Source organism: Metopolophium dirhodum, chromosome 7, assembly GCF_019925205.1.
Source record: "Metopolophium dirhodum isolate CAU chromosome 7, ASM1992520v1, whole genome shotgun sequence".
In the NCBI taxonomy this organism is placed as follows: Eukaryota; Metazoa; Arthropoda; class Insecta; order Hemiptera; family Aphididae; genus Metopolophium; species Metopolophium dirhodum.
In genome coordinates, this window is record NC_083566.1 from 9,597,868 (window position 1) to 9,612,746 (window position 14,879).

The window sequence follows — 14,879 nt, forward strand, 5'->3', positions numbered from 1 at the left end:
TTACTATTATATCGCATATACTAGCTGGTATTGTTTACATTAAAATAATCGAATAATTATGATCAGCAGTTTATCCCTGTTGTTTAAGGATTAGAAAATGTATAAATACATTAATGAAATTTATTAAAGATAAAAAAAATTAAATTAAATACTCCTGATCGGACTAATGTATGTGATTGCAATTTATAGTCATAAAATAATGTTTAACTTAAAATAATATTGCCTTTCAAGGTGGGACTGAAGTCAATTTGGAATTACAAATTAAAAAGACTAAATACAATATGATGAATGCATAGGAAAATATCAGAAGACAGAGATCAATATTATAGTTCTTTAAAGAATTATTGTTCAAAGCACAAAGGGCACAAGGTTATCAATATTTAAGAAATCTATACGAAAAAATAAAATAGAATTAAATTCATAAAAAAAAAAAATGAAAGGAAGGTGTGGGCACAGGTAAATGCATTTTAGAAAACAAAAAAAAAATTAGAAAAAATTAAACAGTAGGATCGTTACTTTTTAATTAAAATTTTTCTTTTATTTCTGTTATCACCATTTGGGACAGTAAAACCGCTTAAATTTCCTTCAACGGCATATTTTCCTGTAAGAAAGTGGTATTTTGTACATTTTGTAAGTAGTACATTGGTGGTTTAAAAGTAAAAAACTGTCTAGAAAAACAAACAAAAAATTAAGAAAAAACTTAGATTTTTACGTACCTACAACCTGTTTTCGAAAAATGGATTTAGTTTTTTAGTGTCACTCTAAAAAAATAACTGAATATAAGTATATGAAATTGTCAACGAATGTTTATATTAGCAATAAAATAATAAATTTATAGGCACCATAACTTAACACATTAACTTTTGATACAATACTACGTTATGATGTGTTGTCTATCTTAATAACTCTTCTACAGTCCTAGGTACTTTCCCGTAATAAAATGAAATAAAAATATAGCATATTTTATAAGAGTACGTACGACAGCCGACAAGTACCTATAATAGGTATATAATATTTTTCGGTAGGTTGACGCTACCACTGATTATAAGACAAAAATAAAGTGCATGAAATAAATATTTCTATGAAACCAATATATTTTTTTTATTTTTATTTAAGAAAAACCCTCGGCAACTTGGCCATTGGGATAAGATGAACCCAATATTATATCTCTTAAATAAATGGATTTTAAATTGTTTTGTTTTGGGTTATTTTTCGTTTAATGATTTTCTATGAATAACGTTTTTGGTTATATTTTGTTTAATGATATTTCATATATTTTGTTAATCGTTATTTTTTTTTTTATGGTATTTAATTATTTTTGTTTATCGTTTTCCGTTATAACTATGTTTACAAATGCAACTTTATTATAACGTTTGAAAGCCACGGAGCGCGGGTATAAATAGTATAATACTATAATAATTATATGTTCAGTCAAACCTAGCTAAAGAAAACCCAAGTTATAAATTATAAATATAAACACACGATGTACTTCAATAGGGTGCTTCCGGATATTTAGAAAATGTTTTTAATACCGTGTACTGCCCTGAGTAAAAAAAAAAGTTGGGAATCTGTTCATAAAGCCCGAAGTGAGCAGTGACTGATTACGAATGGAGATATAAATATTATAATAACTCATATTTCGCGCTACTAGTGCTTCCCCACGACAAAATAATTTTGTCATGGTGCTTCCGAGGCACTGAGCGTCTGAGCAGTGAGCGCCGAGCGACTAAGCAGTAAGCATGACGCCATGACTAAATAAATAATAATGCATTCATAATTCATATTCTAGCCATCGCACTGAGGCAGTGGCCAGTAAGCCCAGTGAGGCTACTCAACGTCGTGAGCACTGCAGAGCTGCAGTAGTGGCATAAGTAGTGGCGTTGTGCAGTGTGCTGTGTGCACCATAGATAAATACAGCAGTCAACAACTGTGTGCACTGACTAGTGACTATCACAAGTATTCACGACACACAAGATAATGTTATCAGTGGTTCCCAAAAAATGATCAAATATAACAATGCTCATTTAACGAACAAATGTCAAATATCTAAATGCACATAGTGATCGTTTTTAACGGATTAATTAAAAGTGACAAGTAAATAATAATTAATAGCTTAAAAAACGAATCATCCGTCGTTCCACAAATAATTCTTATAATTAGTTAAATAAAGTTTGTTAATAAAAGTTTTGGGATTCCTTGCGCTTACGGCTAGTATCAATACGAGCATGAGGGCGAAAAAATGATTGGGCGTCATTTGTGTCGTTGAACAGCTATTGGACATCTGCTTTTGTTCTGTTGAGAACTAACGATACGCCAATTTTGGTTGGATGCGCTAATTTGAGCGGCAAATTTATTCGTTTGGATTGAATCCGAATCGTGAGCATAATACAACCATGTCCGTTTTCTTGGTGAATCCGTAAGTATTAATGGTCGACTGTTGAATATTGTATGTTTTTATAATAAGCGTGTACTAATTGCAGGTCCACAGAAGAAGAAGAGGAAGACAATCCGACCGAAGATGATCCCAACGCTATTACAATATCCGTAGAAGATAACAATCAAACATGCAATGTGGCTGCCCTAAACCAATTTTGGCCCAAAGCAATCGAGGAAATTAGAAAGATTGGAACAGTAAGTTTGTTCGTTCTATAAATTATGTTTGGTTGTGACGGAGCAGTTTTTTTTTCGAATTTTGTTTAGTTAGACTTAAAAACACAAGCGTTACCACTAGCTAGAATAAAAAAAGTGATGAAATTAGATGACAATGTAAAAATGATCAGTGCAGAGGCTCCAATGTTGTTCTCAAAAGCTGCGGAAATATTTATCAATGAATTGACTCTTCGCGCTTGGATTCATACCGAAGATAACCGTCGACGGACGTTGCAAAGAAATGATATTGCTATGGCGATCACCAAGTATGACCAATTTGATTTTCTTATTGACATAGTGCCTAGAGAAGAAGCAAAAATTGTCACAAAAGAAGTTAAGACATCACTGAATCCCGAACAAGTAATTATCACTTATTGATATTAAGTGCCTGTATTTATTTTATCTACAATTCTGTAAAGTATTTCACCAATAATTTATTATAGAATAAACAATTTAAAATATTAACTTTTCATGTCATTTAAATTTTTTTTAAGCAGCTTATTTTATGTAAAAAATAAAAAAAACGCTACTCTATATTTTTCTTCTACGAGGAAAAACTATGAATCATAAATAAGTTTTCGTTAATAAGTAACTGTGACAACAAAAACCTTAAGAAAAATTGGTCAGAAATATTTTATTTTGTTTCCAGTGCAAAAACATATTTATGTTAAAATTAAGGAATAGCTACTTAATCTGATTACATGGTGATTTGAAATTGTTTAATTATGAAGTATAATTAACATTCTACGTTAACATTATCATGCATTTTCATTAATTAGTTTTTTCAAATATGTTATTAAATTGAATAAAATATTGATGAAGAAAATAAACTTAATATTTTACTTGATTTTTAAATTCTAGGTTCAGTATTATTTTCAACTTGCTCAACAACAGCAGCAACAACAGCAACAACAGCAACAACATCAACAACAACAACAAACAAATAATGCATCAGGGTCAAGTGCTGGACAGACAATACAAATCTTACAACCAGTGAACAATCAAGTAGTATCTTTAGGGAATGGTACTCAAGATCAAGTAAATATAGAAAATGTACGTTGTATTATAACCAATTATTAAATTATAGGGTTGTATAATTAAATAAGCTTACCTTTGGTTAGGTTAATTTAATATTTTTATCTTATAAAATATGTTTGACATGTCTCAAGTCTTATAAATTGCATATTTGAGTATATTTGACAACTTAAGGCATATACAGGTTGATTTTTTTAATATGCTCATCCTATTTTTATGCTTGAATTATGGATATATTCAAATTCTGCTTCTTGGAATTTTTAAAATACACTTGAAATGTTTCAAATGCTTGAGATTTTTGTACTATTTGAAGGACATCACAACACTAAAAACAAGTTTGCTTGGATTTAAAGTATGTCATTATCTAAGATTTATGGTGTGGCTCTCACACTTTAACACTAATTATTCAATGAGATACAGAGGTTTGAAAATATGCATGTGACGTCATAGAGCCAAAGTAGTCAGCGGTGTATGTTTTACGTGTAAAAGTGTCTAAATTAATACAAATGATTTCAATCGTTAAAGATAATTTTTTTTTTATGTAACTTTAAGTGCTTTTTTGTTCTAATAACACTGGTATGATAATGATTTTAATATAATTTCTAGTTTTTTCATAGTAGATAAAACTATTTTAGTAAAATTTGATTTATATGGCAATACCTACGACATGAGTTGTAAACTCAACAATTTTACTTAATTATAATTTTTAATATGTATACAATAACAAGATATATTATATTTTAAATCACACCATTATCTTATGCACAAACATGTACTTAGGATTATGAAAAAAAATAATCTGAAATACTATCGTAAGTTTTATAATTATTGTGTAAATCAAACTACTATTACACGTAAAATATGGGCAGTTGCTCACTTGTCACTTGTCAGCTCTATGATGTCACGGGGTTATTCATCAACTGTCATTATCTTTTTATTAACTTCAGATTTTTACCAAAACATTTTTCATTATTTTGACTGCAATAATACCCCGATAAACTTAAAATTAAAAAAAAAATAGTGTTGTAATGTCTTTTATGAATGAAGAATGATTCTATGGCAGTTCAAACTTCTATTTTTCAAATGAGAATCCCCTCTTTTTCACTTTTAGTTATTCAGCAGATATATTTTTTAAAAATGTTAGTAATTATTATTGATCTATCAATAAAAATAATCTAAGTATGATATCAAATATACTACATCTAATATTACATATAGTATATTTTATTTCTGTAAAACCATTTTTAAGGATTATTATTAAAAACATTTTAATAACTCAGAAATTACTCATAAAAATGTTGATTTAGATACATCTAAATGTTCAAGAAAATCATCTGCTAAATAATTAGCAGTATAAAAAGAGGTTCTCATTTGAAAAAAATAGAAGTTTGTATCGCCACATGACACTCTCTTCCTTTAATCAATGCATTTTACTACAAAAATTATCTTAAATATGACATTATTTTTTTGGGGCATTATTTAACACAATATTTAACCCTATTAAATTTACAAACATGAAATAAAAACATACAAAATACGACAGTGATGTGACACAAACTCCCTAATTATTTGTTGTTTATCCGAGTATGGGTGACACTCCAGTCAATAATTACAATAAAAAAAAAATTGAATCGAATGATTAACAATGTGTATGGAAAAACCCGATAAACCTATTAAACAAAAACAACTTAAATATCAAGAAAGCAATTTATCTTAAGATAATATTATTAATAGACTAAATTTTTATAGTATATTGAACAAATATGCATTAAAACCAGCAAAAATGACCCAATAATGCTTAAAATGCTCTAAAAATAAAAAACTTTGAAATATGCAAAGTAAAATTTTTAGCTTTGAAGCACTCGTGAAACAAATCATGTACATGGAAAGCATTGTCTTAGATAAACTGAAGATATGCACTTTGCATTGAAATCTGGGCCCTAGTAATAACCTATTTATCATTGTCACAATAATTTCTTATTAGGTACTTACTTAATATAATATTTTCTCAAAATATAGGCATGCTCATTTTCACCAATAATGGTTTTACGGTTAACCGGACTTCTTTAAAATCAGACAGTGACAAATTCCCACCTTGTCCCCCCAAATGACGCCACTACTGTTGTTTGAATATCGTGCAATTAATTTTTCAAGTTTTTATCAATTAATTAAAATACATTTTTTTTTATTTTGCATTAATTTAATTTAGAATTTATATTTTGAGGTTTTTAAGTACTAGAAGTCCTCAGCCTTAGTACTATTGTATAACTATTTTATTTTTATGGAATAATATATTTTTTAATTTGTATTATTTTTTTACTTAGATTCCAAATAATACATCAAATATTACAAGTACTTCAACCACTGTAACAGGAAGTCAGCCACAAGTTATACAGTTACAAGGCAATACTCAGGCATTAAATACAAACTCAAATGGCGTACTTCAATTAGTACAACAGGTTATTACTCCAACTGGAGAAATACAACATATACCTGTAAGTGTAGATAATCGTTAACTACGCAGAAGTATATATTTTTAAAGTAATATTGATCATGATACTCAAAAAAATTCTTATGGGTCAAAAAACCTGATTTGTATAATTTACACTTTTAAAACAATTTTAAGTAGCCTAGTGTTGTGAAAAGGGTGTGACAATATAGCTTACTACTTATATATCTCGTAGTATGTCATTTTCAACATCTTGTCATTGAGATCATTTCTGAGTTGGGATATGTGAACACGACCAGTTTTCATAGGTCAAGTGGTTAAATTTAGTATAGTTATCTAAATAAATCAGTGTTGTATGCATTCTAACAATGATTTATGTTCTAAGGTAACTAGGATATTCATATCATGATTATCGTATTATTTATTATTTTAAACTACTATATACATATTCACATCTTTTTAGTATTAATAATATGTAGTATAAAACCAATGCTATATAATATATAGGTGAATATGGCTTAGTTCATTTGTGGTTTTTATAGTGGATTACTCCAACTATTATAGTAGATTAATAGTAATCAATTAAAATCAACTTTTAAAAATGTATAAGCATATGTAATTTTTAGTTTTTTTTTCATATTATGGTCTGATAATAAATTTGATGTGCGGTCAAAAAGCTTGAATAATTAAAATGAGTTCTCGTAAGTTTTAATTGCAATGGTTTTAAAATTTTAAAATCTCATAAGCATAGTTTTTTTTTTATTATATGCGTTCCAAGTTTTTATGTGTTGACAGATTTCCTCAAAATTACAATCACGTATATTATAAAATTAATTTGTAGTTAATATTTATACGATTTTCAAATTTTATAAGTAGCTATGACTTAAAAATAAAACAAAAAGTCCTTCATAAAATGTTCATACAGCCACTTTACATTTTAAATATTGGGTAACATTATACAGTAAATATTTGCCAAGACGGAATCGCTTGGGGCTGTTCAATTTTTCCGTCTTAACAAAGTTTCCGACTTGACGGGGTTCACTTTCATTAAGTAGTATTTGAATCTGGACTAAATAAATTGACTCAGTGTTACATTCTGCCTTACCAAAGTTTTACTGTATATCATTTTTAAATTCTGAGTGGAATGAAAGAATGTATTGATTTTACAATGACTTTTTTTTTTTTCCTGTCTGTCATCACATTTTGGGATAGTGAAAATGCTTTGATTTACTTCAGCATCTTCTCTGGTAAGAAAGTAAAAATAGTTAGTACTTAAGGGGTCAAAAAAAAAAAATTTACAATAGTTTTTAATAGCGTCAAGAAAACAAGATTTTTACTCCACACCAGTTTTTGACAACATTTATTTTTATTTTTGGTTCAACTTTAAAAAATGACACTAGATACTTGATGTTTGTATATTTTATAAGCATTTGACATTTTAATTTATTCATATAAATGTCAACAATTTTTTTTTTTTTGTGAAATGCTTGAAAATTGAAAACAAGGTTCTTCATAAGTTGATATCCAGTTGAGAAATATTAAAGATATTTAAGCACGTTTATTTGCAAGTTTTTAAGTATTAAAAGTTTAAATTCTACAAAATTCATCAACATCTCAGAAATGTACAAATTATTTTGTAGTTAATAAATGTTCAATTTTTATAGCTAATGATTAAACATTTAAAATAAGGATTCTCATAAGTGGTTTAAATTATATCCAACATATCTAAAAAAATATGTCAACACAGTTTTTTTTTTTGGATATTTTAAGTTTAAATTTGGACAAAATTAGGTATTTTGTTGTAATATTTAAAAATATTATTTGTAGGTAATTGAAACTTTTAAAGTATATAATATTTTATACACACACTGACATTTTTAAATGCAATTTTTTGGCAAAAATGAATTTAACCTGTAGTACCAACGCTTATTAGTAAAATAACCCTAACAATTTCAACGGTTGTTCAGAATGTGTTTTGTATGCAATGATTTATCTTTAAATAAAATTATCTTTTATTAAAATTTAACACGTCCATTATAGTGACCTACTAAATTATGTGGTATACTATACAGTTAAGAACATTCCTGGTTTTTTAAATATTATTTTTATTATTTAATTTTCATTTTAATTGTAAAATAACGGAATTTAATAAAATTTGGATGTTTGACCGCCACACTACTTTTATTAATATTTCAGCAAACCACAGTTCATTGGTTGACCTCATGTCAAAAGATCGCCAACTAATTATATAATAAGAATCAGTGGCGCCGAAGTCCATGTTTATATATGGCGGCTGCCATACATATAAACATTTAGCTGGGGGGTGGGTTCATAGGAGAATAAAATTATGAAAATTAATAGGAATAGGATCACTAATTATTAAGTAATATTGCCCATCGAGAGTAATAACAATATTAATATTGTATACATAATATTACAATGTAATATAAAAGGTTGCATTTTGTTTATATTTTTGTATTTTGTACTATCGTTGCAGCCGTTGCAGGTAATTAATTATTATTTTAATATTATTACATACGTATTGGTTGAAAAAAGAAGAGAAATCTGATCAAAAATAAAACAAAAGTGGATGGCAAATTGTTTGTAAAACTGTGAGGAGGTTTCAAATTTTTTTGGTGGGTTTTGTGGGGTGGGGTGGGTGGTTGTCGGAGATTCTTGCCATACATTTAATTTTGTACTTCGGCGCCACTGATAAGAATTTTTAAATGTTTACAAATTTGTTTACTTTTAAATAAGGCTATAGTATATAAATATATAATATTATTACCTATAATACCTCTATTAAATAATGAATATAACCCCATAGATAGGTCCTATCTAACCAATTTATTTGTTTGATCATTGATTATAAATATTTAAGATTGCTCATTGGACAGTTTTTCGGTGGTTTGAAATATTTACTGCCAATGGTGAGACGAAAAAAAGTATTAGCGATTAAAATGGTACTGTCTACACCTTCACAACTAAAGCATGGGAGCGTGGTTAGTAATGGACAGTACCATTGTAATCGCTAGTACTTTTTTCGTCTCACCATCTACCAGCAGTAAATATTTTGTGCCTCCAAAAAACTGTCCAATGAGCAATCTATAGTATTTATAACCAATGGTTTGATTAACGAATAAATAATAATAGTGCTCAACTAACTATTCAATTTGAATAGTCTGAATTAATTTGTATGAATATATTTTCTATAATCCTTACTGACAATTACTCATGGTCTAAATTTTTCTATTATTTAGATAAAGATGCTTTTGAAAATAATAACAGTATTTTTTAAATTTTTTTTTAGATACAAATTAACTCCCATCAACTGCAAATGCTTCGCATGCAAATTCAAAATTCTCCTCAATCTCAACAAGTTCAAGTGGTTCAGTCCCAACCTCAAATCATACAAGTAAGATACTTAAAATATTTAAATTTTTTTAATCATCGACTTAATATTAAAATGTTTTTTTTAAGGTGGCCTCACAAGCTAATGGACCTACGCCAGTATACATATCTCAACCATCTATTAATCCATCGTCAAGTCCAGAATAAATTATTGTAAATAAAATTAAATAAAAGTTATATATTATGTAAAATATTTAGTAAATTGTTTGGTCATTCAAAATTAAAATACACTATTTATTTAAATCTTTGTTTTGATCTGTAAAATAATTTTAAAAGACAAATATTATTACTGGTTACAAACCAATGTATTACATTTCACCAATATTTTATTCAGATTTCAGGATTAACATTTTTATCATTAATACCTACCAAACATTTATGTCTATTAAACTTGTACTGAATCCTTGACTCTTCTCAACATTTTGATGAAAAATTATTGTTATGACTAAAATAGTAAAATCAATGTTATCAAAGATGTAAATAATCTATCATTAGTGTGTAATTTTTATAATTTTTAATCTCTAATTTTGTATTGACCATCATCATTTAATTAGTTCTTTGAAGTTAGAAGAAAATACATTTTTCATGGGATTATTTTATAAATTCTCTTTTTGATCTGATAATCATACAATTATATGCCTGTAAAAAATGATACCATTGATTTTTAAACATTTTTATTTTTAATTTAAACAGATAACTTGTACATAATTTGCCATGATATAAACAGTAAAAAAAATATTTTAAAATTAAACATAAATTTTAATTTTATAACGCTGTAAAATATAAATTGTGAAATAAATAACAAACATATAAAGAGACAGAATAATTAAACTAGAGACGGTATTCATTACTAAAGTGTATAAACACATATTTATAACTCCAGTTACAACATTGGCAAATAAAAAGAAAAATAATAAATTATCATTAATACTATCTATAATGAGTGAAATTCTATTGAATTCACCTATTCGTCCTTTCTTATGTAAAAGAACAGTTATGAAGTTTTCAATCATAATCGACATGAATAATAGATATGAAGATATAGATAATACCCAGTAAACATAACCAGCATTAGCTAATCTTCTAGAAACGCCAAAAACAAAACTTATGGCGAATGTCAATAAAAATAAAACAATAGATAAAGAAGCCGTTACTATTAAAAGGAACATATTGTTTAATAAATGATTTTTATTCATAAAAACAGACAACCGTGATTTCATTGACAAGGAATATAAAAATATTGCTTCATAGCCTATCAATGATAATATGCCTTCACGGTTTGCTGAGAACAGTGTGTCTCTAGGAGCATCACTCATAATCCAATCAGCTAGACCAAAATTTAATGATAACTCATAAATAATGACCAGAATTGTGGCAATACCAGATAGACAACAAGTACTAACAAATGGTAAAATAAATAGATTAATTATTTTTAGGAATGCTAAAGTCATGAAAAAATTCCAATGTACACCATACTCAAATACATAATGATGATAATCTGCTTTCGTTACAAAATAAGTACGGCCAATTCCCAACACAAGTAATGGTAAGACTTGTTTGAAAACTTTGAGTACATTTTTACTTATATTCTGTGTGTTAGGAATTCTAAACAATAATGCATTAGAACAAACATAACATCCTACACCTATATCCATTACACCGTGTCCATACGTTTCGGTTTTGGCAAACCGCCGTGGAAACACATTGAAATCTACTGCCAATATACAAAACACTGTATATGTATTGAGCATAAATCTATAAACAGTCATGTAAGGATTTTTTTTTGTTTTAATAGTACTTGATGATAGATAATTGTGGTTCAACAACATCCAAGTAAATGCAACACCAAAGATTGTAATGTAAATTAAGAACTGGTCAACTGAATAATCTGAAAGCAACGTGAAATTAAACACGGTCGGTAGTACCATTATAATAAATTCAAAAAGAAACATCCAAACTGTCGGAGAGTTGATTTTTTTGCTGTAGTCTGTACCAATTGACATCCAAATAAATATGATTATATGAATTGGCAATGGAAACAGAGATGTGTAAATTTCAAGTAATGATGAGCCTGTTTGGTTGGAAATGGCTTCTCTATGCAGCTCTTTATACTTGGAATCCATTGTGTGAATGTGAACACGCATACGTATCGCTATTAAGAAATAAACTCGGTTAACATATGAAAACATACCAACAGCAACAACTAGACATGGGGTACTTAAATAATAATAAATACTATATACCAAAATGTTGAAGTTATTTTATTCAGTGAGCTTATTGAGCCATTGAAGCATGTCAATCGACTAAATTTAAAATACTAAATTCTCGTTATCTACATTAGTAAGCGCCAACAAGTTATGAGTAATACTGCAATAGGACGTATTAACAAGTATTACTAACTAATGAGAAATTGGTTGGTTCATCGTTCCCAATAAACCCGATAAAGTATAATACTAAAATGCCATAATGGTATAATAAATATTAAAGAAAAATGAAAAACAGTAATGAATATTGAATAATGATCAAAGATTTAGTGATTGGTGATTACTAACCTACTTAGTAGTGAATAGCGAGTACAGCTAATAGGCAATAGCTAGTGCCCATAATTTAAGATAGTATACATCGTAGATATATCTTAAATCGTGCTATAACACAGCTGACTTAACCACTCAAGTCACAACTACATAGTCGCTAGAGTACAGTAGTGCCTATGCTTATATGGGTATTTCACAGAACAATAACATTATGCATTTATGCTATTCGGCTGTCTATTTTTTTATAGACAGTCTTCTCTATTCATAAAACAGTAAAACAGTAAACACAGTAAACAACATTCTTATCAATTTACGTTTTTTTCGTTCATTTCGTTCCAAATAGTATGCCGGTTCTAATGCGCTCAATCTTGTTACTATGATCATATTAATGTTTTGTTTATAAAGCATCGCCATTGCAATGGCATATCTTAAATCGTGGCTACTATTGAAATTGGCAATTCAATATTTTGGACATTGGTATTAGACATTAGTTTAGAATATGTGTATTGCCATAGATCTTATACTATAGTATAACTAATATAAGGTACCTACTTACTATAGTATAATAAGGTCTATATGTGCATTACCTACCAATATTGTATTATATTTTAATTTTTAAATGACAAATTACTTATTGTTATTTCAGTTATTAGGTACCAACTTACTTATTATTTATGTATTTTACTAAATTATTTTTATTGTTACCTAATAATATAATATAACTATATAATAAAATTAATAACGAAAAAAAAAACCAAAGGAATAAAAGACCACGGAAATAAAACCAAATAATTAGAGTTCTTTAGTGATGTTAATTGTTAAAAACTATTAAAATGTTCATTATTTGAGTTTATTTGTTAATAATGATTTAGACTTTAATATTAGAAGTTCTCTCACAGTGTTGTCTCCACAAATTGGTTTTTTTTCATTATTCTCAATTTAATCTACTTTTATACTTTTGGCATTTATGATTTATCCCCCCGAGTGATCGCTGAGTAATCATTATTCAATGATGAAATTAATAATTGAAGGGGTCCGTGCAAGAACGAGACAACTCCGATCATTCGTATAGGAGATATAAAGTAAATGGAGTTGTCTGGTTATTTTTTCCGTTGAAAAACCAGATAACTCCGGAGTGGTAGGTACATACAATTATATTTATATTTTTTTTTTTTATTTTTTACAAATTTCTAAAACATAGAATGAATAATAATATTTTTTTTGTATTAAAACAAATTATGAATAAATAATAAATACATGGTTCTGGTCAAAAAACAAGATAACTCCAAAAATGTAGGTTAATATTAACTATCATCTCAAAGAAATTAAGAAAATCAAATCAATTACTACGGCATCTTTTTTATCGTGGTCTAATGTATCTAAATTAATTTCCAAATTATATTTATCTTTATTTAAATATTTTTAAAATAACATTATCGTATCCTGAAAAGTTTTGAAAAATGGAGTTATCTCGTTCTTGCACGGACCCCTTCAATTATTAATTATTAAATTAATGGGATTATAAATTAGAATAGACTGCAGTTTCCTACTTCTACTACAAAATTATATTATATTTTATGTTTTTAATTTTTAAAATGCATTCTGCCACCTTGCGCCAGTCACCGTACCCATAATATTATAAAATTGATACGAGGGGTCTAGAGAAGGGCAAAATATTTTCCTTTTTAATTTTTTTGTTTCATTATCCTATTAGTGATAAAGTACCTATTGTTTGTGACATATTTTTTTTGCATATAGGCAGGGAATGTAAAAAATATTTATGAATTATACCTACGTAGATAATTAGTTACAACTTAATTGTACAGCATTAATTTTAATTAATTGTTATGTAATTTTTTATTACATACCTATGTCATAAATCTATAACAGCAACGTTCTTATTTCTGACATTCATAATCGAGAGTAATGAAAATCACTCTGTAAAAAAAAATTCAATTTTAAAAATATTTATGTTGCGATATTTAATATTACATAGGTAAAGATTTATGTTGGGATTGTACTTTGAATTTTTCCCGAATCTAGCTACAAGATACCCGTTTTATAACATACACAAATAAAAGTTTTAATTTTGCATTTTTTAACGATTTTAAATTTTAAGGTCGTTTTTTGCATTTTAGTATTTTTGAAATTTAAGATTCTGAGTGGAACGATGAATGTATTAATTTTACAATGATGTGTGTTTTTTTAAAATTTTAAAATTTATTTTTTTTGTGTTTGTCTACACGATAAGTAGTTGAAATAATGCTCTGATTTTCAACTTCAGTATCTCGTTCGATGGGAAAGTGAATATTGTTGGTGCATTGGGAGGTCAAAATTTAAAATTTCCTATAGTTTTCAAAAGCGACGGGAAAACAACATAAAAATTAAAGAAAAACGTGAATTTTTACGCAAAATCAGTTTTCCACAAAATCGATTTTGGTTTTTGGAGTAACTCTAAAACAAATTAACGTATATACATGTAATTTCTACTGGTCGTTTATGTTTGCATTTTCTATACACGATAAGATTTCCATTGTAATCCGTTTATGAAAACGTCCAGAAAACAGTACGTTTAAAACTGTGAGTCTTGATAAAAATAATCAACAATAATAATATTATCCCTAAAAAAATATATGATTTTATAAACTACGCTAAAATATGTGTAAATACTAATAAATATGAGGTGTACAATATATAATATGTAAAATATGAATATAAATAATATATTGTTTTAAATACTTCGCGCAAACTTAGAGTGTTATCCGGCGTATAATATAGGCAAATAAGGTACGTATTAAACT

At 27.5% G+C, this 14,879-nt stretch overlaps 2 protein-coding genes across 3 annotated transcripts; one reads left to right on the forward strand and one right to left on the reverse strand.

Moving 5' to 3' along the window:
* Positions 1 to 1,977: 1,977 nt before the first annotated feature.
* Positions 1,978 to 9,795, forward strand: LOC132948897 (nuclear transcription factor Y subunit gamma-like). The gene is made up of 7 exons (XM_061019583.1): positions 1,978 to 2,416; positions 2,481 to 2,631; positions 2,701 to 3,009; positions 3,511 to 3,702; positions 6,009 to 6,179; positions 9,444 to 9,548; positions 9,614 to 9,795. Exons 1-7 carry the CDS (start codon positions 2,394 to 2,396, stop codon positions 9,689 to 9,691), a joined length of 1,029 nt encoding a protein of 342 aa, XP_060875566.1. The 5' UTR covers positions 1,978 to 2,393; the 3' UTR covers positions 9,692 to 9,795.
* A 19-nt stretch (positions 9,796 to 9,814) lies between these two features.
* Positions 9,815 to 12,352, reverse strand: LOC132948896 (uncharacterized). Of its 2 annotated transcripts, none has more exons than XM_061019582.1 (2): positions 12,097 to 12,352; positions 9,815 to 11,696 (listed from the first exon to the last, which is right to left on the reverse strand). In XM_061019582.1, the coding sequence occupies exon 2, from the start codon at positions 11,686 to 11,688 to the stop codon at positions 10,291 to 10,293; it is 1,398 nt and encodes a 465-aa protein (XP_060875565.1). In that variant the 5' UTR covers positions 11,689 to 11,696; positions 12,097 to 12,352; the 3' UTR covers positions 9,815 to 10,290. The 2 variants fall into 2 exon arrangements, with proteins under 2 accessions (XP_060875565.1, XP_060875564.1); XM_061019581.1 differs by lacking the exon at positions 12,097 to 12,352 and adding an exon at positions 11,788 to 12,086.
* Positions 12,353 to 14,879: the final 2,527 nt, after the last annotated feature.